At 42.4% G+C, this 26,458-nt stretch overlaps 1 protein-coding gene and 1 long non-coding RNA gene across 9 annotated transcripts in view; one reads left to right on the top strand and one right to left on the bottom strand.

The window, feature by feature from the left end:
• The window catches only part of LOC309342679, a 73,386-nt gene extending 57,057 nt beyond the window's left edge, over positions 1-16,329 (bottom strand). The window contains exon 1 of the long non-coding RNA XR_014156985.1: positions 16,229-16,329. This is a non-coding gene — a long non-coding RNA (uncharacterized lncRNA). The remainder of the gene's footprint in view (positions 1-16,228) is intronic.
• SORCS1 (sortilin related VPS10 domain containing receptor 1) overlaps positions 1-26,458 on the top strand; it is a 426,493-nt gene that overhangs the window by 279,483 nt on the left and 120,552 nt on the right. For all 8 annotated transcript variants that reach the window (XM_081863380.1, XM_081863382.1, XM_081863381.1 and 5 more), the window contains exons 9-14: positions 7,678-7,857; positions 14,344-14,490; positions 18,326-18,428; positions 19,124-19,200; positions 25,010-25,101; positions 25,925-26,032. In XM_081863380.1, coding sequence (XP_081719506.1) covers positions 7,678-7,857; positions 14,344-14,490; positions 18,326-18,428; positions 19,124-19,200; positions 25,010-25,101; positions 25,925-26,032 — 707 coding nt within the window. The remainder of the gene's footprint in view (positions 1-7,677; positions 7,858-14,343; positions 14,491-18,325; positions 18,429-19,123; positions 19,201-25,009; positions 25,102-25,924; positions 26,033-26,458) is intronic.

Genomic DNA, 26,458 nt, shown 5'->3' on the forward strand with positions numbered 1-26,458 from the left:
ACTGCATAGGGTTGATGCGAGGACAGAGGAGAACCATGTATAATATAACACTTTGAACTCCATGGAGGAAAGGCAAAATACACATGTAATAAGTAAATAATGGTGTTTTGCAATATAATGTAATGCAATTTGTTTTAATTGATTGCTTATTTTAGGTTATTTTAACTAATACTGTATTTTTAAATTGTTGTAACTGCCCTCCCCTGGGAACCTCATGATGGGGGTTGGGTAAGAAATATAACAACAACTACAACTACAACAAACAAACAATATACCAGGGGGCTCAAATTGAGAGCTTTGGCAGCCCAGAGACTTTATTTCCAGTGCCAGTTGCTGCAGATTTTATTTACCCACCTCCTTACCAGTCCATCTTAAAACTATGTTATCTGTCTTGAGCTCTTGGTCCTATATCTGCCTATTCCGATTCTGCCTGTTGGCCTAATTGGTCCATGCCATTTGTTTCTGACCCCAGTGGGTCCTGATATCTAACATATAAGCAAAAAAGCAGGTCAGTTATGCAGGCATTGCAAAATCTAAATGTTGATAGAGGGAGCGTATGGAAGGGGATGATGTCAATACAAGTATAAGAGGAATATTTTGTTATAAAGCAGTTGCATAGACTTGCACATACCGTATTTTTCGCCCTATAGGACGTACTTTTTCCCCTCCAAAAATGAAGGGGAAATGTGTGTGCGTCCTATGGGGTGAATGCAGGCTTTCGCTGAAGCCCGGAGAGCGAGAGGGGTCGGTGCGCACCGACCCCTCTCGCTCTCCAGGCTTCAGGAAGCTATCTCCACGGCTTGTGGAGAGCTGCCTGCACCCCGAAGCCTGGGGGCGCGCTGAGCTCAGCGCCCCCCAGGCTTCGGGCTTTCCACAGCTCTCTGCAAGCGGTGGGAGGGCTGCGCGAAGTCGCGCAGCTCTCCCACGGCTTGCGGATAGCAGCCTGTTCTGGGGGCTGGGGGCTGGGATCGGGGGAAACTTGGGCTTCCCCCGCCCCAGCCCTGTGCCCAGGGGAGGGGGGAATTTTTTTTTCTTTATTCCCCCCCCCAAAAAAAGCTAGGTGCGCCCTATGGGCCGGTGCACCCTATGGGCTGAAAAATACGGTAGTTTCACTAGCGATGGGGACCATGGATGATTGCTAATTACTGTCTTTACTTACTCTTTTACGTGACTTTATGAAGGGTTAAAAGATGTACAATTCTTTTTGTGGAGAAATTGCCTATTAAACACAATATGCAAAAATGCTGATGAATTTTCATGAGGACTTTAAAATAATAATAATAATAATAATAATAATAATAATAATAATAATAATAATGTAAATTGGTGTGTAAATGTGGAGAACTGAACTTAAGAAGAGTGCTGGAGTTGGGGTGGGGACTGAAAGAAACCAAAACTGACAGATTCACCCATCCCAGCTAGCTATACAGCCAGCTATATTTGTGGAGAACAGGCAGAAAAGTTGGAAGTAGCAATGAACACCTTTCCTGTATATGTTGTGAGTGTGTTCCTTCTTAAGGATTCCCCTTGGCTTTCTAGCTGGATTCATGTTTTTAGGATTTATCCCGTTATTTGACAGAACATATATATTAGCTTCTCCCATTCCTTGTAGAAATTGCTCATATTAAATAGTTCCCAAGCAGCTTCCACTGATTTCGGATGTCAGTTGCCTTAACAAGCCCCAAGAGGCCTTCCTGTCCCCCAGCACAAGACACAGATGTTGTTGAATCCACCGACAGGGTGATATTTAAGGCAACAAGGTGCTTCATTACAATCTCACAATATCTTCAAAGGGTGAACATCTAAATCTGTATGCACAGAGCTACAGTGGTAAAGGCATGTTGAGGATGCTGTTATCAAAGCAGGTGGCTGCCTTTATTAAAAATGAACAAAGCGCAGCACAGTCAAAAGGAAATGAAACAAGCAAGGTCCTTTATGACTAGAGAGACTTTAATCTCTTTCAGCTCAATTACTCTGCCCAAATAAAATCAATGGCGTGTAAAGCTTTTCTTAGAGACCACAGTAGCTTGTGGAATTTTGGTACCCAGACAAAGTGGCTCGATCACTAGATTCCCCACCTTGATGTTTCTGCTGCTTTGGGTGAAAATAAATGGTAAAATCATGTGCCTCTGATGCAGCGATAGTGAGAATGATTCATATTAAACATAGAAGAGACCAGCAAATTTCATAGAAAAGGAACAGTTTATCAGTTTGGTGCAACTGTAGATGGCTTTGCACTATTGTTACTCTTTTTGTGCTAGTGATTTTGAATCAGTTGTGATCAGCATAATGACTGGTATATTTGGTTTCCAGCATATTGCTTTGTGAGTGTTTCTATCACCTCCACAAACACTGTGCCTACCGGACAAAGCACGTATCTAGAATTTCTCTAGGGACATAGATCAGACAAATTAATTTACTATCAGACCATTGTTGTGGCAAATAATACAAATAGCCCAGGCATAATTCAACTAAACATTAAAAGATAGAACAAAATTAGGTCTGTACGTGGACCAACTCTAGTGGTCCATCATTACAGCAGTCAACTGTGTTATTTGCAAAACATTCTCTACCTGCAGCATTTTGTTAAAGCTTCTTTATAATTATGCTTCCGTCGCCAAGTATGCATATTTATATTGAATTTTAGAGATACAAAATGAGTGGATGGGAAATAGATTGATGGAAGATATAGGGTATTTAGGTCAACTCCAAGCTCTAATTTTAATGTCTGGGATGAAACTCTTCCCATAAACTTTGATGGATGTTAATAGGTGCAAAAGTGTTTGCCAGTGATTACAATGCCTTAGGCATGGAACTTTCCTTTGCCAGGGTCTGGGCTGGCCCAATTTTATGGATATGTGTTGTTGACTTTTTCATTAGAAACTGGGGCTGGGAGGATGGCATCTGAATATTCTTACCATAATGAATAGGTGCCTCTCTTACGATCTGTGTTAACCAGCAGCAGTTTTCCTGATGGGGCAGAGCTGCAGCATCCTGCCACTTACCAGGAGGGATGAGTCTGTGGTGAGGACCAGCTGTGCAGACACACAGCGAAGCCCAATCCGGCACTCTCACCAGTGCCTTTGCACAGTCCAGACCTCGCTGCCACCTCTTCCCTCCTCCATCCAATGAGCAGCAGCAACACTGCTCTCTGGAGGCTATTGCTGTGGCTCTGCCCCACCAGGCCAGCAACGTCTGATCTTCAGTGTGGCCAGTTTACCCTGCTACTTTCTTGTGTCCTGAGTGCTAAGTCTCAGCTTAGTCCACTGCCCCCAACAGAAAACAGATTCTAGGAGTATTAGACAGACCTTTAAAAAGGGTTGTGAGACTCATCCTCTAGATAAGATAAGCCTTTGCTCTCTGTATCTCCTCTCCTTCTCCTTTCCTCTGCTTTTGTTTCCCTTCCCATTTCTTATAGTACTGTACTTCTTAGATTAGTCTTTTTGTTCTTTTTAACACAGCCATTGTTGAAGTGCTTTGGGGTTCTTAAAGGCACTTAGTAGATTGTTGCTGTTGCTGTTCTTTATGGCTGGTTATAAGGCAATGAGCCTGCCTCTTTTTCCAGTGCTTATATAACATTCGGCACTCCAGCCTGGTGAAAGGAAGATAGATTAACCTATGGAATCTATTATTCTCTTCTTCTTCTACATAGAGAGAGATATATCTTATGCATGTTGATTGAGCACACTTATTAGTGCAGTGTGTGAAATGTTTCCATCCTCACAAGCTATTTCTTAGGAAAAGTGATGTCCATCTTTTCTAGTCTCATAGAAGCCTTCCACATCTGTCCAGCTGCTGTGAAACTCCTGCATGTTTCAGAGGGCTGTGGAATGCAATCAGATTGTACTGGGTGGTCAACAGTGTGGTCAACATTTTCCCAAAGCTACAATTTTTTTTTGGGGGGGGGATAATTGTAGACAGGTAATTTGTCTATCATTACCTTTCATACTGTGAATTCATGAACACCTCAAAACTGCAGTTTAAAACAGAAAATGTAGCCGTTCATCTACAACTGATAAGAAAAATTGGATTTCGTTGATAGGTTGTCTTTTTTAAAGGACAGAAGTGATGCATGATTCTGTGTGTTGTTTACAGAGCCACCAACCAGATATAATTGCTCTACCTAGGTAGCAATGTGATGAATTGAGATTGAGTACATTCTAAATGAATCTACCATAATATACAATTTCACTCTTAATACCTGTCTTTCTCTACTGTCATTCAAGCATGTTTATCCTTGTTGGGTAATTCTGCATTTTCAGTCTCCAGCCTATGCCCCATCTCATCTTTCTGGCCTTTGCTATCCCTCCAGATCATTTTTATAGTCCCAGGTTCTGTGATGGTGGAAAGACTCTGTGCTCCTCATTCATTTTTAATCATTGAGCTAGCAGGTCAACAGGACCTAACACTCTATAGAGCGGGGAGGGAAACCCACCAATGCACACTATAAATTAGCTGACAGCATCTTCAATCAAGATAACAAATCAGATATCGCATTTATGCCATTAAATCTGCCAAAAGGCCAGGATCCCCCGGTCAGCTGAGAAAAGGGCACTCACAGCATCTTGGCAATTCTGAAAGCATTGACCTTTAGCCCTTCACATTCACCCAAACAAAGTCATGTGCATAATGCCGTTCTTTCCCTGTAAAGACATAAGGTATAAAGGCCAGACAGATGGACTGCATCTTAATGCTGACTATCCTGCAGTGATACAGACTGGGGAATTCTGAAGGCTGGTGTTTTGATGCTTTTGTAGGCAGATGTATGGGAAAGGTGTCACGGCCAGTGTCAGGGGGCATTCACTAATTGGAAGACAGCATTCCCTCCTGTTCTTTCTAAAGGCAAGAGGTGTCTTTATTTCCCATGGAAAAGGATGGTGGTGGTACAACTTCCCTCTCCATCCCCCTGTATTTAGCTTCTCTTTGTCAGCAGGAAGATTGTTTCATGGTATGATTTACCCAGTAGAAATAACAGGCGAATTACTGTGTCTGACACAAAGAAGAAGGGACGCATTATGTGGTGCATCTGAGTGGTATTTGTTGCACACGACAAGTTTGCTGACAATTCCTCAGTCTGGCAATATACAGACTGAATAAAGAAGGGAGGGGGGATGGCGGGGGGAGCACAGTGTTAACTCAAAGCAACCAAGAATACAAAATATCTCCTGTCTGAATACAGAGTGGAAGAAGCTGCCTGGTTATCTGCAAGTTATGAATACTGAACTGGCATACCTATGAGGCTCTCTCCTCGTGCATTTGTCATTCCAGTCTCCAAACCCTGTGTTAGCAGATGAGTATTTTAAAAATGTCAGGTTGGCTATTCCTAAACCAAGCAATGGCATCTGATCAGTTCTAGCTGGAATTTGAATGGCAGGCTGCCAATGAAATCTGGATAAAAAAAGTCTAGAAGGAGATTTCTAACAAGAGGACCTGCTTAATAGCTGTGCCCTCTGGCCACAAAGCTCTGCACCATTAATCCTGTAGTTGGGAGGGCTGACTGGGTTTAACCAATTGCAGTATCCAATAGAAGTTTAGGTGCCAGTAAATGTAGATAAAGGGCTTTGTGGCAACTAGTTCAATGATGCAAGTCTTCTTTTCTCTCTTTCCTTTAATTGTTCCATGGAAAGATTTTTATTTCTGGATTTTTAGTCATCATTTATTTGTTAACGTTTGAGCTGCTAGAAAAATAGGTTAAGGTCATCTGTGTTAAAAATGCAGATACGTATTAATGAGACACCGAGGACATGTATGTCTTGGAACAGCAAAATGCTAACATAGCATTAGTTTTGGGGGCTTTCCTGCAAAAATCTTTATGAGGTACAATTGTACAAGAAATTAAAGACATAGGGGACTGAAGCAGCACAACAGTTAATCTGATCTGCACATTTTATTTTAACAGCAAACATGATTTTTTTAAAAGGAGCTTAGAAAGTCAGACATTTAAAGAATTCTCAAGTACATTTAATATGCTGTTCAACACTGCTGGATTTACAGATTTCACAATTACTTGGTCATTTGCAACCCAGTCCTGTACATGCTTACTCATAAGGAAGCATCATTGTGTCCAGTCTGCAAATGGATGCTGGAATGCAACCTCATTGCTGGAATCATCATCATCCCTACTGTTTTAATTCACCTGGAATGGCGCACAGATCCCCTTTCCCTACATATCTAGGTTTGAGTATGGTATATTACAGGGATAACCACATGATTACTTGACTGCCTATGTAGCATTGCTCAAACTGTGGCCCAGGGACCACCAGCCAGGTCTCAGTGTTTCAGCCTGCCCCCTAGTAGTGCAGTAGCCTTTAGGTTTAACTGACTCTAGAGGCAGCAGCTCCCTACACATGCACACTACATAGGCATACCTAGGAGCAGGAGTTAGTTAGCAAGTGAAGCTATAGCATGCAAAGTTGGGTGAGGGGAAAGGAAAGGAAAGAGCGGATTTGAGCAATGTGGCTGGCTGACTGTGAGGAAAGAGAGAGAATGGCAAGGAGGGGAGCAAAAGGGTTGCATAGACTGAGGGAGAGGAAAATCAGAAGCCCTTGGGACTGCTATAGAGTCTTCTGGCTCCTCCATGTCACATGTGTGTATTCCTACACCCTGCTTATCCTTTATTCCTGCTCAGTCTCCTGCTGAGGCATGAAGCTTCTCTTCCCTCCACTGAGGCAGAACAACTGGTGGGGACATTGCAGGAAATACAATTGGGGTGAGGGTGGAGATACAAAGTCAATATTTTTTAAGTTGTATTAATAATCTCAGAACAGAGAAGAAGGTTGTAAAAGAGGGAAGCCATTTTAGGAAGAAATGAATGTAAAAGGCACCAAGAAGAGGGATGGAGAAAATTGGCAGTTTGGAGGTGGGGCTAGGTTTGAAATTATATATGAAAGGGAAATGTGAAGGGGGGGAGGGAAATGATATTAGTAATAATACTGTGAGAGGCGTGCAGGTGTAGGGTGTCTAATTTTTGACGACTTCTACCCTCTAGATCCTCTGAATCAGCAAATTCTGCCTAAACTGGGGAGGGTGAGTTAGACTATCTCCAGAAACAATGCATCCTATTAGCTTGAAGAAAGCTGAAGTATATAACTTGTCTCCACTGGGAAATCACTGTGGCAAAGATTTTAGCAATTTCCCAAAGACCAATTAGGTCCCATCAAGAGAAAATAATGTTAGTAGCCGCCTGCTGGTTACGGCAGTTGCCACCTCCGTGTTGTTGCTGACTCTGCTCTTGCGCCACCATTTTGTGAGTGAACCAGCTCGCAAAAGGATCCTGGACATAGAAAGTTTGAGAATCCCTAGCCTATGGCATTTCCTTTACCATAATGAACAGTGGTTCCTAATTGTAGAATTTTCTCACACTGTTGAAGGACAGAAAGGAATTAATATTCTACGTTTCTTTTAATACACTCATCCTCCATTGCTACTGTACAATACCATCACCAGTGTAAATGTTCACTTAATGTGTCCTCAATTCATTATTACTGTGCATATATCTGAAGAAGAGAGAATGTATAAAATATGCATGTGCACATGCAAGTAGATTGACTTTGGTTTCTGATTAGACTTCATAATGAATCTCTGCCTTCCTCCATGAGGCTTACCCTGCCTTGCCCTTGGAGCAGAGACAAATGAGATGCCCGACAATGATGCTTCTCTCTGTGCTTTCTCCCCCAGGACATGCACGTCATCAGCACTGATGAGAATCAGGTGTTTGCTGCAGTCCAGGAATGGAACCAGAACGATACGTATAATCTCTACATCTCTGATACCCGAGGGGTCTACTTCACCCTGGCTTTGGAAAATGTCAAGAGCAGCCGAGACCTGGAGGGCAATGTGATGATAGACCTCTATGAGGTATGTGACGATAGAGCACATTGTCACCTCTAGTTTATGCACACACAGAAATCCCCTACTAAGGCTGGGATGCCCAGTGTAGCTGGACGTTTCTGTGGGTGCAGAATGTGTTCTCTTTCTGACAAGAGTTGGGTAAATCATATTGCACAAGGGCCACATTCATCTCTACTCATAACTACCTTTTCCAGTGAAGAGGTAAAGAGAAGCGATATCCTGAGTTTCACCAAGACTTGAGGGTGCACGGTCACAACTAGGTTCAGGATCTCTCTGGCATAGATTCTAAAAAGGAAGGGAGACAAGTTTCTGTCTGGGCTGAAGAAGAATTCTGACTCCTGCAGGCATCTTTGGAGCTGGAGCAGGCTTGGGAAAGAGCAGCATGGAACACCCTTTTGGAGGATTGCAGAAAGCTTAACCAAGTGGAGCCGTCCCTTGAGCAGAATATTGAACAAAATGGGGACCGAGAAGTACACAGCTATAGAAATTAGACAGGCATTAGCTCCAATACAAAGGGTGATTTCGTTAAGGACAGGGCTGGATAGAACAAGATCAATAAATGACATTGGGTGGTATCTAGAAAAATAGTTTAGCTGGATATTGCCCAAAGAGCTATCTGCCAGTAGATTTCACAATGCAATTTTCCCACTAGAAAGAAGACAGGAAGTCACAAGGGGTCTCTGGACAATCAGAACTTGTAGTCAGGTGACTGACATGCTCCTTATGAGGAAATGTGAAAATATTTACCAAGAAACATCAATATGGACCAATTACCCATGGGAAGATGCTTGCAAGAGGCTGCATCCATTATTGACCTGAGTTGATAAAAGCTAAATAAGGGTGCCTGCTTGCATTATATAGGATAGAAATTATGGGGACTGATTAGGCTTGCACTTTCATAATCATAATTGTGCATATTGGATATTGCAAGAAAAATCCCCCTGCATAGCAGTAACTATGGAGAGAATATTTGGTGGGAATGATAGGAACTTCCCCTGAGAGAAGTATACTTAACTTGAACTGCTGTATCTCCATCTGATTACCTGCAGTAGTGCTACACTCATTGCTTTGAGCAATTCCAAAGCAACCTCATAGTCCCAGGGCATGTACAGAATTCCAGTTGAACTGAGCACCTCACTTTTGAGGACCACTCTCCTTTCTAGACAATAGCCTTGCACTTGCATTCTTCCATATCAACTATCCTTTATGTGGACAGCCAGTCTGTATAACAGAGTAAGTTCCACCTCATAGTCAGGAATGTTCAGTTACTTAGAACTTGCACTCAGGAACTGCATCAAGACTCCAAAGTCAAAGGATACACTATCTCCAACTGTTACCATTTTGAAACACGTTTGACTTAGGAGTGAGACTGGGGGCAAACGTTTTGCCAAGCTTTGAGTAAAACCACCAGGCGCTGGATAAAATTGTGCAAGGTTTCCATCTGACCACCCCTGCTCTATAGAAAATTGTGCTACAGACCGAAAAGCAGAATCCCTGTGCTGTCTACCTCAATGTGAAATTCCCTAGGTGGATTGACTTTGACTTTTGCACGTGACTTAGAACATCTTTTACAGGTAAGCACCTTGACACAACCATCCAGGAAGCCTGAATGGGCAATGTTTAAAAGCAGACAAAACTGGGAAAGAATAGTCATGTCATTTCCTGATCACACTGAGGATGATTTCTTTCTTTCTCCCCCCAACCCCCCCTCCCTATTAATTTCCCCACCCCAAGCTTTGGCAGGCTGTTGAAAAGGCTGTTGCTTCCCATTACCATCAGGTTGAGGAGTGGTTTCACTGCATTATGTAAAAGTGTCCTACATCCCAAGAGGGGGAAGGAGGAGGGATTGAATGAAAAGCTTCTGTATTATTAGGCTGACAGTTCATAGCAGTCTGGATTGAAATTGATGTGATCAGACTGGTCATGTCGTATCTGCTGATTGCCTAGATAGAAAGAATATTGGCTGACACCAAGGCTGGCACAAAGCGTTCCCTTCAATCTGATTGTTCTGACTGGGGATGAGCTGAAAGCCATCCAGTGCAAGTCTCCCAACAGGATTGCAATGAATGATGAGTGCTTAGAGGTAAATGAAGATAAAGAAGAGATAGCAGGGAGGGGAGGGGGGAATCCATGGATGGATTGGAAAGATGTAGAAAATAGAGGGGGGGGGGAATCAGAGGCTGCATGGGTGGGGAAAGGTGGTGACAGTTCTAAAAATACTCATGGGTGTTTGTCAAAAAACATATTGTCCTCAGCCAGCCTTCCCCAACCTCTAATCATAATACATTTACTGTGGAAATGGATTTTTTTGATTATTATTTTTTTAAAGACAATTCCTGGCCACAGGCTTACAATCTGAAAGACACAATACAAATGCAATGGAAAGCAGAAAGCATCAAAGTCAGCCTTAAATACATTTAGGACCTTTCTACCATTTATGGTGGTGCAGTTTCTAGGGTTTGGATTTTTTGGAGTGCTGCCACACAATCTTGCCATTATTCAGAGCCAGTGTGGTGTAGTGGTTAAGAGCGGTAGACTCTTAATCTGGTGAACCGGGTTCACGTCTCTGCTCCTCCACATGCAGCTGCTGGGTGACCTTGGGCCAGTCACACTTCTCTGAAGTCTCTCAGCCTCACTCACCTCACTGAGTGTTAGTTGTGGGGAAGGAAGGGAAAGGAGATTGTGAGCCGCTTTGAGACTCCTTCAGGTAGTGATAAAGCGGGATATCAAATCCAAATTCTTCTTCTTCTTCTTCTTCAGCTGGTATACCAGAATAACATGCTCCAAACCCCACAAAGTAATGAAACTTCTGTGAAAGATCCAGAACAGAAGTTTGTGCAGGAACCATCCTGGTTTCTATGCGAAGGGGTTGGTGAGTGTGGTTTGGGAGATGGCTGTTTTGTGCCACTTCCCTCTGACCTATGCGAGCTGTCAGTCATGTGAGCTGAATTCAATGAAGAGATATAACAGACAGAGCATTGCCTGTGATGGCAATTCCTAGCTGCCAGCAAAATCTCATCATGACTACCATAGTTTGCCATAGTTCCTTTTCTAATCTCCTATACTCCTACAAGATTAGAATTCAGGAATAAAAAAGGTAAAGTTAAAGGTCCCCTGACAGTTAAGTCCAGTTACAAATGACTCTGGGGTTGCGGCGCTCATCTCGCTTTACTGGCCGAGGGAGCCAGTGTTTGTCCGCAGAGTGTTTTTCCGGGTCATGTGGCCAGCATGACTAAGCCACTTCTGGAGAACCAGAGCAGCACACAGAAACGCCATTTACCTTCCTGCCGGAGCGGTACCTATTTATCTACTTGCACTTTGACGTGCTTTTGAACTGCTAGGTGGGCAGGAGCTAGGACCGAGCAATGGGAGCTCACCCTGTCACGGGGATTTGAACCGCCGACCTTCCGATCGGCAAGCCCTAGGCTCAGTGGTTTAGACCACAGCACCACCCGCGCCCCCTAGAATTATGGAATCCTTGGCATTAAATAAATAAAAACTACAAAAGGGCTAATCCATGCACATGCTTATAACTCCAACAATTTACTGGCTAGAGGGACATGGAGGGTGTATACAGGGTGTGACTAAGGCCACAGAATTTTTCTGTTTTTGGGTTCAACCTATCATCAGGGTGCAAAGGAATGCTCTGCACTTACTCTCTAATAATAGCAACATGTGACCAAAGATGCAGACAATCAGCTGCAAATCCAGCTGCAAATCCATTAAAACATCAGGTCAAAAACAGCAACTGTACCACTCTAAATGGTGCATGTGGGAAGGCCTTTCCTAAGGAGTTGTACCTTCTTCCAAGTGAACAAGATAGGATTGCATTGCATCTGTGCACTAACATTGCGGGAAAGCACTTTCCAAGGTGGCTTGTGCCTTCTCACTCCGAGAAAAGATTTATGACTAGCATCATAAAAGACAGAGTCACAGAAATTTAGAACATTTTTCTACCTGATATATAAAATGCTGTTTAGTCTTTCATGACTAGCGTCTCCCACAGAGAGAAGCATGAGAGCAAAGCGCAATTGTATCAAAATAACAGGAAAGAAAGTTACAAACAGAGTTTGGACAGGGGTTGGAGCACAGTACTTTTCGCCTCCTTTGGAGTACTTTCCCTTTCAAACTCACACCTTGCTAGACATGCACACATTAGAAATTTCCCCAAGATTTCAACACACAGTTTGAAAACGAATCTTGGCTTCATTGGGGCTTGTGGGAGACTCAATCACTGTGTTTTAGCTTCCTTTCATCCTGGTGAAAGCAACTTGGAGGGAGGTTGAAGAAATCAAGTCTGGTTAATGTAACCCCTCCTTATAAGTCATTCCACAAAGACCAGCAATTTGCACAAGTTATGGCAAAGTTCAGAAGTACATAAGAACACAGGAAGCTTCCTTATACCATTGGTCCATCTGGCTCAGTAATGTCTACACAGATTGGCTCCAGGATTTCAAGGGAGATGGTCTCCCTTAGTTCTACCTGGAGATGCTGGGAACTGAACCCAGAACCTTCTGGATGCACAGGACATGCCCTGCCATTGAGCTGTGCCCATCTCTTTTGGCATTTCCTGACACTCATGTGTTACAAGTTCCTTTGGGCTGCAATAAACGAGGCTCCACACCACCATAATGTGTATGTGATAGTTTCAACCGCATCTTCATTCCTACTGCTTAAAAAAAATGTCCCCAAACTCCTGCTACCATACCTGCCATTGTTCAGGACATGCACACAGATTGCATGTTCATAGGCATACTCTAAGTATAAATTATAACAGCGGGGGGGGGGGGTCCCGCCTCCTGCCTCTACGCTGCTTGCCTCATGTGCTAAGAAAGGAACTGCCCTCATTCAGCTTCTATTTGTGTTTCTTCTTCAGATTGTCATTAAGAACCGAAGTTAAAATGCAAGTAACTTTTCCTGCTGCTACAATACTTTGCAGCTGGGTGCCAATTAAATAATAACAGCAGAGAAGAAAAAGGCCCCTTGGGTGACATTATGTATCAGTTCTTGTACTCCCCTGCCAAGGGAGCAGTTCGTGTTGCAGGAACCAGAAACACTCTGCTGAAAGACAAAAGTTTTAGCCCTCCCCTCTCATTCTCCTGCAAACCTAGCAATTGGCACAGTGACAGGTTGTCTGTCATGCTGCTGTAGATATTGTGTTATTGATTTCCAGCACATAGGGAAAGCCAGACCTGTTTGACAAAGCAAAGCCGTTTCTCATGTTGCTTCTTGCATCCCATTCAGTTTTATTTAGAGCTGAACAAATTGCCCTTTTCAAATTTGTAAACCATCTTTGTGTCTCTTCCGAAGGCCTTTAACTTGCTTTTCTTTCTATTTCATTAATTTGAAGTTTAGACCTAAGGGAGCTGCTTGACGACGTGACTGTTTCTGCAGGAAAAAGAGAGAGAGAGCGAGCAGGAACAACATGTGTTTCTGGCCAATGGCTTCACCGAATTGTTGAATAATGGAGCTGGAGGGGAACTTGCAGGTCATCTAACTCAACCTCCTCCACAGTGCAGAATCTGCAATGCAGGAGGCAACTACAGTATGCCCTGGGATGCTGTGGGTAGCTTTAAAGGAGGATCGGACTATGGAGGATAAGTCTATCAAAGGCTTGGTGGTGAAAAGTTCTGTGGCAATATGCTTCCATTGCTAGGGAAGGAAAGGCTATTGTGTGCTTTTCTGGGCTTCCTAGAAGCATCTGAATGGCCATCTCACAAAACAATATGGTGGTAGTCTGATCCAGCAAGGCAGGAACCTCCAGGAACCCCCATATTTGCTTTGGCTTCTTCTCCAGTAGCAACTGTAAGAGGGAGCTAATCACACACACACCAACCAACTACTGTGTCTTATATGGTACAACCAATATTTTCCAGTGACTTAGCTAAGTTAAGGAAGTTCATAGGAGACAAATTGCCCAGCTCCTTCCTCCTACAGCTACATGTGTGCTCTAAACAAGCTAAGGGAGCCTCCTGAAGGATGTGAGATGAGGTACAAGGCTATTTACTGGATGGGGAAGTTGTTTCATGAACTTCCGTAACATCACTTACCTCAGGACTCAAAGTATTAAAACTTTGGACCATTTCCACCTTTGCTGGCAACCCCCTGTACCCCATCCGGAAAGGAAGTTGCCATCCAGAGAGGCACAAGGGGGTGCAGGAGTCAGAAGGAAATGGGAAACTTCAATTCCTTCGGATTCATTAAGTTAACTTACCATCATATCCAGACCATTATGTTCCCATCTTTGTTTCATGACTTTTCATTGCCAAAACCCTCCCTTACAGTGTCTGAACTTTGAATCCACAGTGGTGTTTTATGTTATTCCTTTTCTAGCCTGTGGTTTATAAGGCGGCCTTTGATGCATTTTTCACCCAAGAGTCTGCTGTATACTCAGGCTATACACCATACCCCAAAGCTGGATTTGACAGGTAACAATGCATGCACAATCTGTGTCAAATTTATCTGTTTTTCAGCCATGCCAATTTTTCCTAGGTAGCAGGGATAAAGGGAATGTTCTTGGCTAACAAGAAGATTGACAACCAAGTGAAAACTTTCATCACCTACAATAAAGGAAGAGACTGGCACTTGCTACAGGCCCCAGACACAGATCTGAGAGGAAACTCGGTTCATTGCCTCCTGGTAAGTGAAGGTTTGTGGGGACAATGGGGCGGGGGGTGGCTTTTTGTGACAACAGAATGACATGATCCATTAAAAATAAATGCATCTTCCTCCAGGGTTGCCTCTTCCCCAGTAGTACATACTCTGTGAAAACTCTATTATGGAGGTTTCTAGCATCTCTGGAATGAGAATCAAGCTGTTGTTGTATTTAAGGAGGGAGCATGTGCATTCCTGAACCATTTCCCTGATACATTCAGTTTTGGCAATACAGGATGGACTTTGTGCCAATTCAGAACACAAGAGGCAAGACGGAGCTCTTTGTAGGTGCAAATGGGAGACAAATTGGATATTTGTATGCTTAGATATCTTAGGGTGACCCTGGTGCAAATAATAGTACCAGATGATGATATGGAAATCTACACAATAACTTGTGGTAAAATGTGTGACTTCTTGTCTCATAATCTGAGTCTCTCTAAAAAGGATATGTAGGACCTTTGCTTAAAATGGAAACAAATATGCACCTCACTAACTCATTTCAGCAGACCAGCCTAATTAATACCTCTTGGACTGTCCCAGTGCCCTGCTATCAATCCAGTAGTGAAGATGCACTATCAGAGCAATTCTGTATGGTGATGAGTTCAAATATTTACCCCTAACCCCAAGAAGGACAAGGAAACCCACCTGAACTCTTGCACTTTAAACAGTTCACAGCAATCTGGGACCAGTGCAAGTGCCATAGCATTGCATATGTACTCTAGGCAGATGTTTGAAGTTATTGCATAAAGGGCAGAATGCCCAGCTCACTCTTGATTATACATGTAAAGATTAGGATCAAGAAAATGAAGCTGAATTCTGTAGAGATGTGTCAGCCTTGCAAAACTTCTCTCCCCACATCTACTTTTCATTTCTCCAAAAGTTTCTTGGCTAGTCTGCTCTTCTTTGCTCCTCACCCGATCAGGATTTGTCTGCCATCTTGTGGTACTCAAGGGTACTTAAGAAGGAGAGGGTAGAACTTTTCCTCCAACATATACATAAAGGGTCATCATATTGCATGGAAGTCTGTCAAATGACAGGTGTAAGAGATTCAGAGAAGACCACGAAGATAGGGCAGAGAATTCCCATAGGCCTCAGAGAGGAGGAAGGGGAGCAAAACACGCCAGCAAAAGTTCAGCTTGTGCTGTGCCCATCAAAGCAAAGTAGGGGAGAGTTGCGTTAAACTTTTACCCTGTAAAATACAGCAGCAGTCTTAAACAGCTCAATATGAAAGTATTAAAAGGAGAGAGACTGAGGAGGCAGTTACCTCAACTGGGTTGCAGAGCTGAGTAAATTACTTCAAATTGCTCATGGTTTAAACATGCCGGGGAAGTGGTGGTGTGTATGAGTTTGGTTTTTAAAGATGTGTTTCCCAGCTTGCCCTTCAGAATAGATAACATTATCAAGGCACATAAGTCTTCATGCCTTTTGCAGATGCTCTTCAGCCCACAGAGTTTGCTGCTATGTAACATCCCCATTTGGATTGCTACAATGTGTGACCCTTACAAGGCTGTCAGTTACTGTTATGGTGTTTGGTATATTGTTCTTGTATATAAATATTTATTAGGTGTTTGGTATATTGTTCTTGTGTAGTGACAGGCCCATTCATTTGATTCTGCTCTGCTCGGCTTGTTTGCTTCCCTCCCCCCCCCTCTCTTTTGTGTTGCCTTTTGTGACATCAACAAGAGATCGCACCCCACCTCCCAGTACTTGGTATCCTACTCACCTCTTGGCAGCACACACCATATTGACTTCACCATAGTGAAAGCCTCTCTGAAGAGGCATAAATGCTGAAGAACATGAAGAACACTTTTGTTCCCAGGGGTCTCACCTTGCATTGGGCAGGCGGGGGAATGAATCATCTGATACAAAGCTTGTTGGCATTTAGTGGTAATCTGCTTCCCAGTGGCTTTTGCGGTTATTTATTAACTGAGTAAATAACAGGTTGGGAAGTAACCTTGGTAGGCCTTTTGCATGTGTAGCCACTGAGATTGTTTTGATCTTTGAGGGATTATGCTAGCCTCTGGAGAACATTACAACCCCGGGCATTAGGAATGAGGAGGATATGCCCTTGTTATTATTATTTGCATTCACTGTTCTTCTCTTCCTGCCACCTGCTGCCAGCAACCGCATTGGAGAGATGCTACAGATTTTTTTTTTGTTATGATAGAGCTTTGCTGTGTGTTGGGAGAAAGATAGCTGTTCCCTCTCTGTAAAATAATAATAATAATAATAATAATAATAATAATAATAATAATAATGGCATCACTGGAAGCAGGAAGGTATCCCTCTGTTTGCTCTCTGGATCTAATGTCATAAGTATATTTAAAAACAAACAAACAAGAACTAAGAGGAGACCTGCTATTAGGCAGATGGTAGGCTTCAGATGCAGGGGACAGTAGCACCAGTGCCCTCCTGGTGACAATAATGGTACTGGGTTTGGCTGGCTGCTTTACCTGGCTGCCTTCTCCCACTGTGTCACAGACCATGCCATTGAGAAAGGTCTCTGACTGAGCAAGCAGGCAGGGAGGCAAACAGCTCAGGCCAAACAGTTCATCAGGCACCATTCATCCATTACTCTGCTTATATCCATTTGTTTAAGCAAGCAACAAGCAGGTGCCAGGTGGCTTGGTGAATCAACAGGAACAGATGTTATAGAATCATGGAATTGTAGAGTTGGAAGGGACCCTGAGGATCATCCCTGCAATGCAGGAATAAGCAGCTGTCCCATACAGGCATCAAGCCTGAAACCTTGGTGTTAACTGGACCATGCTCTAACCAACTGAGCTATCCAGCCTGTTGGAGGGCAAATCTCTGTGTGAGGTGCCCTTCACCTCCTGTGGTAGCCTGTCACCCCCAGGTGTGTTGGAGGACCTGGTCTGGTCAGCTTCCATATGTAGAATAGAATGCTAGTTGAAGGGACATCACCTTGACTTTTGCTTTGGTCTTAAGCTGGCAGTGGTATATTGTTTGATAGGGCAAATACCTTTTTCTGTTCTAAACTTAAAAACAATAGCTAACACTCATGAGATGAAAAGGATTTTTGCTGTTGATTTCAGTGCAGTGAGAACGTTGCTTCAACACCAGCTAAAGGTCACATGTGAATGGCAGCATATGGATGTGGAGACATGCCTAATGGTTGCTGTGCATGGATTTCTTAGGCACACAGAGCCTTCACACACACACACACACACACACACACACACACACACCCCTGTGTGTTCCTTTAAGGTGTTCAGGTAGGACATTGCCACAACGTTTTCCATCTTTGGCAAACAGCTGATTGACACAGTCACTGCTTTTAGCAGCTGCTGAATATGTGGAGCATCCTTAAGCCTATAACATGGTACATACAAGTGATTTAAGAACAATGGCTATTGTGGCACCTTAAAGACTTACTTGTGAGCTGGATTCCATTTCATCAGACGCATGGGGTGTGATCCTCAGTTGTCAGACACACAAACACACAAACACAATGGTATAAAGGGGGGGGGGAGAATGTAAAGTCTGCAGTTAAATAAGAGTGGAAATTTTTAAAAAGTACAGTTTGTGACAATTCAATTATAGCCTAAATGTATGCAAAATTATTTTTCACAGTGGCAGTTATTGGTCATCTTAGCATTGCTTAATAAATCAAACAAAGTGCTTAGGAGATGGGAAGGAAAATCATTTTCTCCATTTAGACCCAAATGAATAAAATTGAACTTTTTAATAAATTACAGTTTAGCAACTTCAAACTGGAGATTCCCTCTGAAGTTCCTTTAGAAAGTCTACCCTGTGCTCTCTACTACTTACATGCATTTTCTCTCTCCCCCCCCCCAAGCCCTATTGTTCCCTTCACCTACACCTGAAGGTTTCAGAAAATCCATATACTTCGGGCAACATTGCCAGTCGAGATACTGCTCCAGGCATCATTGTGGCTTCTGGTAGGAAATGTTTCAGTTCTATGTATAGATGTTTACACCACTTTTTAGACTGAGAGTTGAATTCTTCAAACTGCAATTAATGTGGAATCGTGGTCACAAGGCTTGTAATCTCACCTCTGACACTAGAGTGCCTGAGCATGTCATAGTCCATGGGTAGGCAAACTAAGGCCTGGGGGCCAGATCCGGCCAAATCGCCTTCTAAGTCCGGCCCACAGACAGTCCAGGAATCAGTGTGTTTTTACATGAGTAGAATGTGTCCTTTTATTTAAAATGCACCTCTCGGTTTTTTGTGGGGCATAGGAATTCTTTCACACACACACCCCCCCAAAAATCCAGCCCCCCACAAGTTCTGAGGGACAGTGGACTGGCCCACTGCTGAAAAAGTTTGCTGACCCCTGCCATAGTCTCTCGCTTTCTAGTTCCTCACCATCATCATAGAATCATAGAACTGGAGGGTCATTTAGTCCAAACCCTACAGTTCAGGAATTGAACGTCATGAAAACAGTACTGATTTATCTTACAGGTTTGTTGTCACCACATAGTGCACTTTAAACATAATGTTTGAAAGCGCAGTATAAATGCTTATCACCAGGATTCATTTACGGTACTAAATTGGCCATGTGGTGTGGTTTTCAAACCAAAAATACACAGTTTTAAGTTGTTAACTTCAGATAATTGTGGGGTTTCTTTTACAGGTAATATTGGAAATGAGTTGTCGGACAATGATATCAGCATGTTTGTTTCATCGGATGCTGGAAACACGTGGAGACAAGTGAGTAGCAAATGAAAACAATTGCCAGTGGAGGCCAGGTAATGTAAACTACTTGCCAAAAGTAGCTGTGCCGTGGTAGGGAATCTGTAGCTCAGAGTTGCATGTGCCGCTCCTCCCCACCCCAGTCTAATTTCACATGGCCCTCTAGATGTTGCAGGCCCACTCCTGCTCTTTGAATCACTACTCTGGGAATTATTTCTTGTTCTACATCATGTGTATATATGGGTGTGTGTGTTTTTTTGGGGGGGAGATGTGTTTGAGTAGAAGTGGCTGCTACTCAGTGATGCAAGTTGGGATGAGGGGACCCCTGTATTGAGTTGTAGAGTGAGGGGAGCTAGGCAAGTCTGTTGCACAAGGGCTGATGAGCATCACTGGTTCTGGTGGTACTTCAGCCAAAAGTCACAAACAGCCAAATTTAGGTTAAATACAGAAGTTATCCCTGAATATGATTCAGAAAATTCTCACAGCCTGACTGAAACGCAGTCTTTGTGAATTCACTGTGCAAGTTGACTCAGTCTGTAGGAGTTACTCTTCAGTGCTCATTCAGTATTCATCTGATATCTGTATTCTCATGATATTTTCCTTAAGAGTCTTTCAACACAAGTCATTACATTTATATCCTCAAGATTTATGCGTTATGGAATTTTCTTAATAAAAAAAAATAAGTCGTAAGAACTAGAAATGTACTTTGTTTCTTCAAATGAAAGCTCAGTGTAGGAGTCTCAAGATGCAGAAATCTTGCCCAGTAGCAAATTCTCCACCTGCACAATGACTGTGTGGAACCTAAAAATATGCACACCCCAGTGGCGTAGCGTGGGTTGTCAGCACCCGGGGCAAGGCAAGTAATTTGCGCCCCCTAACCCGTGGATTTGCGCCCCCTAACCCGTGGATTTGCGCCCCCTAACCCGTGGATTTGCCCTAACCCCAGATGTTGCGCCCGGTGCGGCCGGCCCCCCCTGCACCCCCCACGCTACGCCACTGGCACACCCCCAACAAAGGTCATTGAATTGAAGCCACTGCTACAAAATTGGAAGAAATGCAATCCGTCACCAGATCAGTTCACATATTCCAGGACCCATGGGGAAGGTGAGATCCAAGTTCAGGGGATCATGCTCCCATCACTGAAGGAGCAGAATCATAATGAAACAACACTTTGGTTAGAAAAAAAATAACAACATAAATATAAAGTATGATGTAAATTCAGTCAAAGATTATCTTGTGAACAAAAAGGCAAACTCAGCCCTCCAGATGTTTTGGGACTACAATTCCCATCATCCCTGACCACTGGTCCTGTTAGCTAGGGATGATGGGAGTTGCAGTCCCAGAACATCTGGAGGACCAAGTTTGCCTATGCCTGGTCTAAATGGATGCTTCTTGTAATAACTGCTGCTTGCCATGCTGTTTGGGCCTTTTAGGTACCACAGAAATTGGCTAACCTGGAGGATATTAATTTTCTTCAGTTGCTATAAGAATCAGCCCCACAACCACAGAATGTTTAGCTGGTTTATGTCCTTGATGATATACCTTAACAAGTAACATTTAGCAAGTACACTTAAGGCATTTTGTAGCTAATAAAACATCAACCGTATTAGGAGTAAGACTTCTGTATTTACAGAACACCTGTGTGCTACTCTTTTAAAGGCAATTTATTAGGGCTTTTATGAGTTTTCAAAGTGCTTGTGTAGATGGCCACCCTTGCACAAATCCTCATGAGAACTGTCAGGCAGCAGAGCAGATACTTCTTGAGCACCTTGGATGGCTTTGGGTTCATTTGCTTGGAATGTGTGTGGGGGAAAATCTCAATTTTTGGGGGGGGGAATTCAGGGCTTGTACATTTTACATTTGATATTTTCTGTAAGAAGGCAATCTTAAAAATAAGGGCTACATTGGACAATCTTCCTCTCCAGATTTCATGGCAAGAGCTGTGACTCAAAACTCAAAACTTTTTACAAAGCCAAACCAGAGCCACAACCTAGGGCTTCCTGCCCTTAGGAGCCAACCCCTAGGGCTGAGGTCTTTTGCCCAACCTCCCAATAAAATATTTGAGAGGGGCGGGCCCCAACAAGGTTGATGGGCACACTTTGTGATTGATTATGCAGGGCAGGGCTTACCTGCTCCCCATGTTTTATTCAAGTGCCTTCATCTGATACAATTCTAGATGCTGTTGTTATCAACATTATAGCCAGTCCTTTTATAACACTACCATAATCTTTTATATCCCCTTTATAACATTACCACATTCTTAACAATCAAGCTACAGCAGGAACTAAGACGTCTAGGTGCTTAAATAAATACTTGCCTCTATTCTATTTTAATTCATTGCCTTTCTGGTTCTCTTGTTGATCCTTGCTCCTGCTCTTATTATTTTATGAGAACAGGAAAGTGTCATTCATTATTTACATTCCCTTACTCGCGGTAAAATATTCTTATTAACTTATAATGCAAGTCATACTAACTCTATTCCTTGGTTATTAGAGCCTTCGGAAAATATTGCAGATTCCACCACCATCACAAGATAAACAGTGAAATCAAGGCAAATAGAAACCTCTCCTAATATCCAACAAAAGTATTAATTAGAAAGTAAATTTGACAGTGCAAGCCTATGCATGCCTACTCAGAAGTAAATCCTGTTGATTTCAATAGGACTTACTTGTAGTCTAAGGCTTTGCAATCCTAAGCACCTTTTAGAATAGGTCTTATTTGAATTCAGTAGTACTTGCTTTTTGTTAAAATACAAAGCTGATATAGCTTAATAGCTATCTAATGCATTCTTATCCAACCTAATGCCCTCCAGTTGTTTTGACCCACAACAGCCATCAGCCCCAGCCAACATGGGCAGGGATGATGGACTAGATAAACTAACAGTCTAAGGCAGTCCCCCCCCCCCGTTTTTTCTTATGCTACATTTAAATAGCCCTAAATATCAGCCCAAATAAGCAGCACACATTTGGGGATTATTTTTTTTCCAGATTTCATGAATACCCCAGCGGAAATCTGTCCACAATTGCAAATACAGTGGTACCTCGGGTTACAAACACTTCGGGTTACAAATGCTTCAGGTTACAGACTCCGCTAACCTGGAAGTAGTATCTCGGGTTAAGAACTTTACCTCAGGATGAGAACAGAAATCGCACGGTGGCAGCGGGAGGCCCCATTAGCTAAAGTGGTACCTCAGGTTAAGAACAGTTTCAGGTTAAGAACGGAGCTCCAGAACGATTTAAGTTCTTAACCAGAGGTACCACTGAGGCCTTCAGGAGCCCTAGAATTGTGGCCTAAACACTGGAATTGCATACATTCTGGGAATGGATACAAGGGTTTATGGGTTCATCTTGAATTTCACAGAGAATGTCCAATCTTTTCTTAAATGCTGGGTGCAACAATGTTTCAGTCACTGGGCAGCTAGAGGCTAGAGGCTGTGGCCTTGAGAATCTGAATTGGGTCTTGCCAGATCAACCCCTGTCTTGTCCTAGATGGTCCATCAGACAGATCAGAGACAGTGAGAATGCCAAATGGAGCACCTTTCCTCTCCTGAAAGCATTAGCTTTACAGAGGTTCTTGGTTCTATAATCCATGCAAGGTTTAATATCCAGGCAAGAACACTCCCACAGTACTTAGGCATGATGTGCAATGGAGTGGTTTATTGTTCTGCACATCTGTGAGCCTATTTAGGATATGTCTGTCTCTATAAAATCCAGCACCTCCACTGATCAAGAGATAAGGGGGGTGCATTCAGATGCAGTCTCCAATCATTAGCATCACTGAGTGGAAAGTGAGAATAGCAGTTGCCATTTTGAAGGGCTATGGCACTCTGCTGACTTGACAAGTTACGCAGGTAACGAATTAAAGCTAAAGCAGCATTTAACAAACCCTCTGGCAGGAATCCCATCCCCATCCTATCACGCCTTTTGTTACCTATTTTTGATATGAACAAGAGAATAAAAATAACATGCTAAAAATAACTCTGGCATTGATCCAGAAAGAGAGAGAAGTACAAAAGAAGAGCCTTGCTAAATAAGACTAAAGACTTATTTTAGTATTCTGTTCTCATTGCGGCCATCAAGAAGCCTGAACTCAGGAGTAATCCCCTGATCATGAGGCAAGCAAACCACATCAAAGCCTGTTTTGCTGGACTCATCCCCCAACCCACCCCAATGGTGCCACCTACCACTAGTAGAATCCGGGTGGCTTGGTACTTTTTATATTGTGAAATATAAATTTCACATAAATTACAATAGGATGAAATTCAATAGGATGTGTGAATTTCAGCTTTAAAATACCTGCTTATCAGTTACCATTCATAAGAACAATCTTCTGTTCATCTCTCACACAACTAGAAATTGCGATTTCCAAACAAGTTCTTCCTCTCTCCACTCTTTGTTTCCCTGCCTGAGTACCAACATGTAATGAGCTTTGGCAATCAGGTAATGAGATGGACAATAATGCATGGTTGTTGCACATCAGTAAATATGTTTTTAGTAAGTAGTTGGTGTTTAATTAAAGTGCAATAACTACCCTCGTAAAGTGGAGTCAAATACATACTTAAGTGGAATTAACAAAGCAAAGAATAAGTGCTGAACTGACAATAACTTAGCCTTCTAAACATATAATGTTGAGGGTCATTGCTAGCATGCTGAATTCCAAAGGCATTTATGGTTGCTGATTTAAAGCATATACGACATATAGATATATTTATTTATGGGGGGGGGGGAGTTAATTCCTTATAACCAAAGTGGTGTCTCTAGTAAACAAGACCCTCTAGTGGGTCAAAGAGGAATGGACTCTATTCCTTATCTTTTGGGTAAATCACTTTGAGCCTTTATTTTTGGAGAAAGGGAATACGAATAATGATAATACAGTGGTACCTCTGGTTATGAACTTAATTCGTTCTGGAGGTCCGTTCTTAACCAGAAACCACTTTTGCTAATGGCGCCTCCTGCTGGCGCCACACTGCTGGCACACGATTTCCGTTCCCATCCTAGGGCAAAGTTTGCAACCCAAGGTACTTCTTCCGGGTTAGTGGAGTTTGTAACCCAAAATGTTTATAACCCAAGGTACCACTGTATCAACATCAAAAAGGAAATCATTCTTGCCCACAGTGCATGTTATTCTGAGTCCATATTTCTTGCTGCAAACAGCACATGCTTAATGGCCCCATTTGTACTATACATTTAGAACTATCATACTATTTTAAACAGTCATGGCTCCCCCCCAAAAAAAATCTTGGGAGCTGTAGTTTGTTAAGAGTGCTGATTTTTTAGGAGACCCCTTCCCCCCTCACAGTGACAATTATTAAGAGTGGTTTAGCAATCAGTCATTCTTCCCTGGAAATTTTGGTGAACATGTCTGTGATTTAGATCCCCTCAGAGCGTGGTGGTTGGTGTCATCTCTGTGGTTGCTTCCAATGACATTTCAAAACCTCAGTCCATGTATTTACATAGCACACAAGCAAAGCACTTCCCAAGAAGTCAAGTGCCATTTGCATGCAAAGCAGAACAATGGGGGTGGGGGCAAAGATGGGGAACTAGCTTGAAGCAATGGATTGTTACCAGTGATGATTACAGCTGCATCCAAGTATATATGAAGAGGGGCTTGGATTACAGCAAAATCCTGCAAAACTCTTCTAAGCTCAGCATTTGTGTATTTGATATATTGAATCCTAGCAGAATCACAGAGTAGACCAAGGCCATTAGGAAGTCTTTTACTGATATGATTGCAAAACTGTGACCTATGTATTTCAGTGTTGCCTAGAAAGCATGCATTCCCAGACTAAGGCAAGTTAAACTTAGTCCTTTTTAATGTATTTCTCCAGATCTTTGAAGAAGAACACAGCGTTCTTTATCTGGATCAAGGTGGGGTTTTGGTTGCCATGAAACATACGTCGCTGCCTATAAGACATCTCTGGTAATTACTGTAACTTCTCTGATCTCATTAGTCATGAAGTCCTTCATTATATATTACACGCCATTGGCAATCGGGCCGTGACTAAATATTTTAACTAAGTGTCAAGATATGCCAATTAAGAAACTGACATGCTTTCTCTCTTGATCGCACTAAAGCTATTATTACAGTTTCACACACAAGATGTGCAACAGAGTATACCCTTTAATGGTCCTATTGTCATTTGGGTTAATATTAAGGAGCTGAACTTCTTTACTTCCCCTGAGGTTTGGGAGCCTGGAATCAAAAAAATTATTAGTAATCACAAACCCTTCCATCTTCTAATCTGACAAAGTTCCATATATTCTTTTTATATACATAATAAATCTACTGTTTAAGAATCCTGCAGAATATATGGATAATTGTAACCGCCCCCTACAGTGTTTTGCATTTATCAACACCGAATTTGATCCATCTACCATTTTACTTCACATTCTTCTAATGTCATGAGATTATTTTGAAGACTCACACTCAGGCCACACTGCTTCACATGGCATTCAGTATATGACGTAAAATCAATGCCAGTCCCATGGGAAATCCTATGTTCGTCTTTCTCCACTGTCAGTGCTTTGATATTTAAGACACTTACACGGCAGGGAACCATATTTTGTGGAACTTTGCAGTTCCTAAAATCTGTTTGCGATAAGCTGTCTTGTATAATGCAGCTCAAGTTCTTGAATCTGAGTCATTTTTGCCATGTACAGCAAATAGGTGGTTCCTTTTCTTTACATCTTCTTAAACAGTGTTTCCCCCCCAAAAAGTTGTTTTCCATTTGTGTTTTCATTAGGTTAAGTTTTGATGAAGGAAGGTCCTGGAGCAAATACAGCTTCACATCCATCCCACTTTTTGTTGATGGCGTTTTGGGAGAACCTGGAGAAGAGACTTTGATAATGACGTAAGCAGATAATCCATAGTGAATATATATAAAAGCTAAAAAACAGATGAGATATCATTTCTAACCTTTGAAGGCAAGGGAAAGACTCTTCACTGCTACATTTAAAATGATCCCAAGAATGTAGTACATTTTTGTTAATTATATCATAAGTTATGTTACATTTCATAAAAATACACAAAAAAGTTTGGTAGTACTTTGGGCATTTTACTTACATTATAATTAATTAGTTTAACTGAAGACAGACACTGAACCAATTGTAAAACATGCAGTTGGTAGACAAACTTAGTTGGAAGCGCTTCACTTGCTTTATTTCAAAATAATTTGCTTCTAAGTATATCTTTAATATTGCTGTTTGAATTGCCACTTGCCTCATGAGTCATGTGCAATCAATCCACTAACAGCTGTTTCATACGTCGTGCATCAATC

The sequence above is a fragment of the Podarcis erhardii genome (genome assembly GCF_964252035.2).
Source record: "Podarcis erhardii genome assembly, chromosome: 5".
NCBI classification, from domain to species: domain Eukaryota; kingdom Metazoa; phylum Chordata; class Lepidosauria; order Squamata; family Lacertidae; genus Podarcis; species Podarcis erhardii.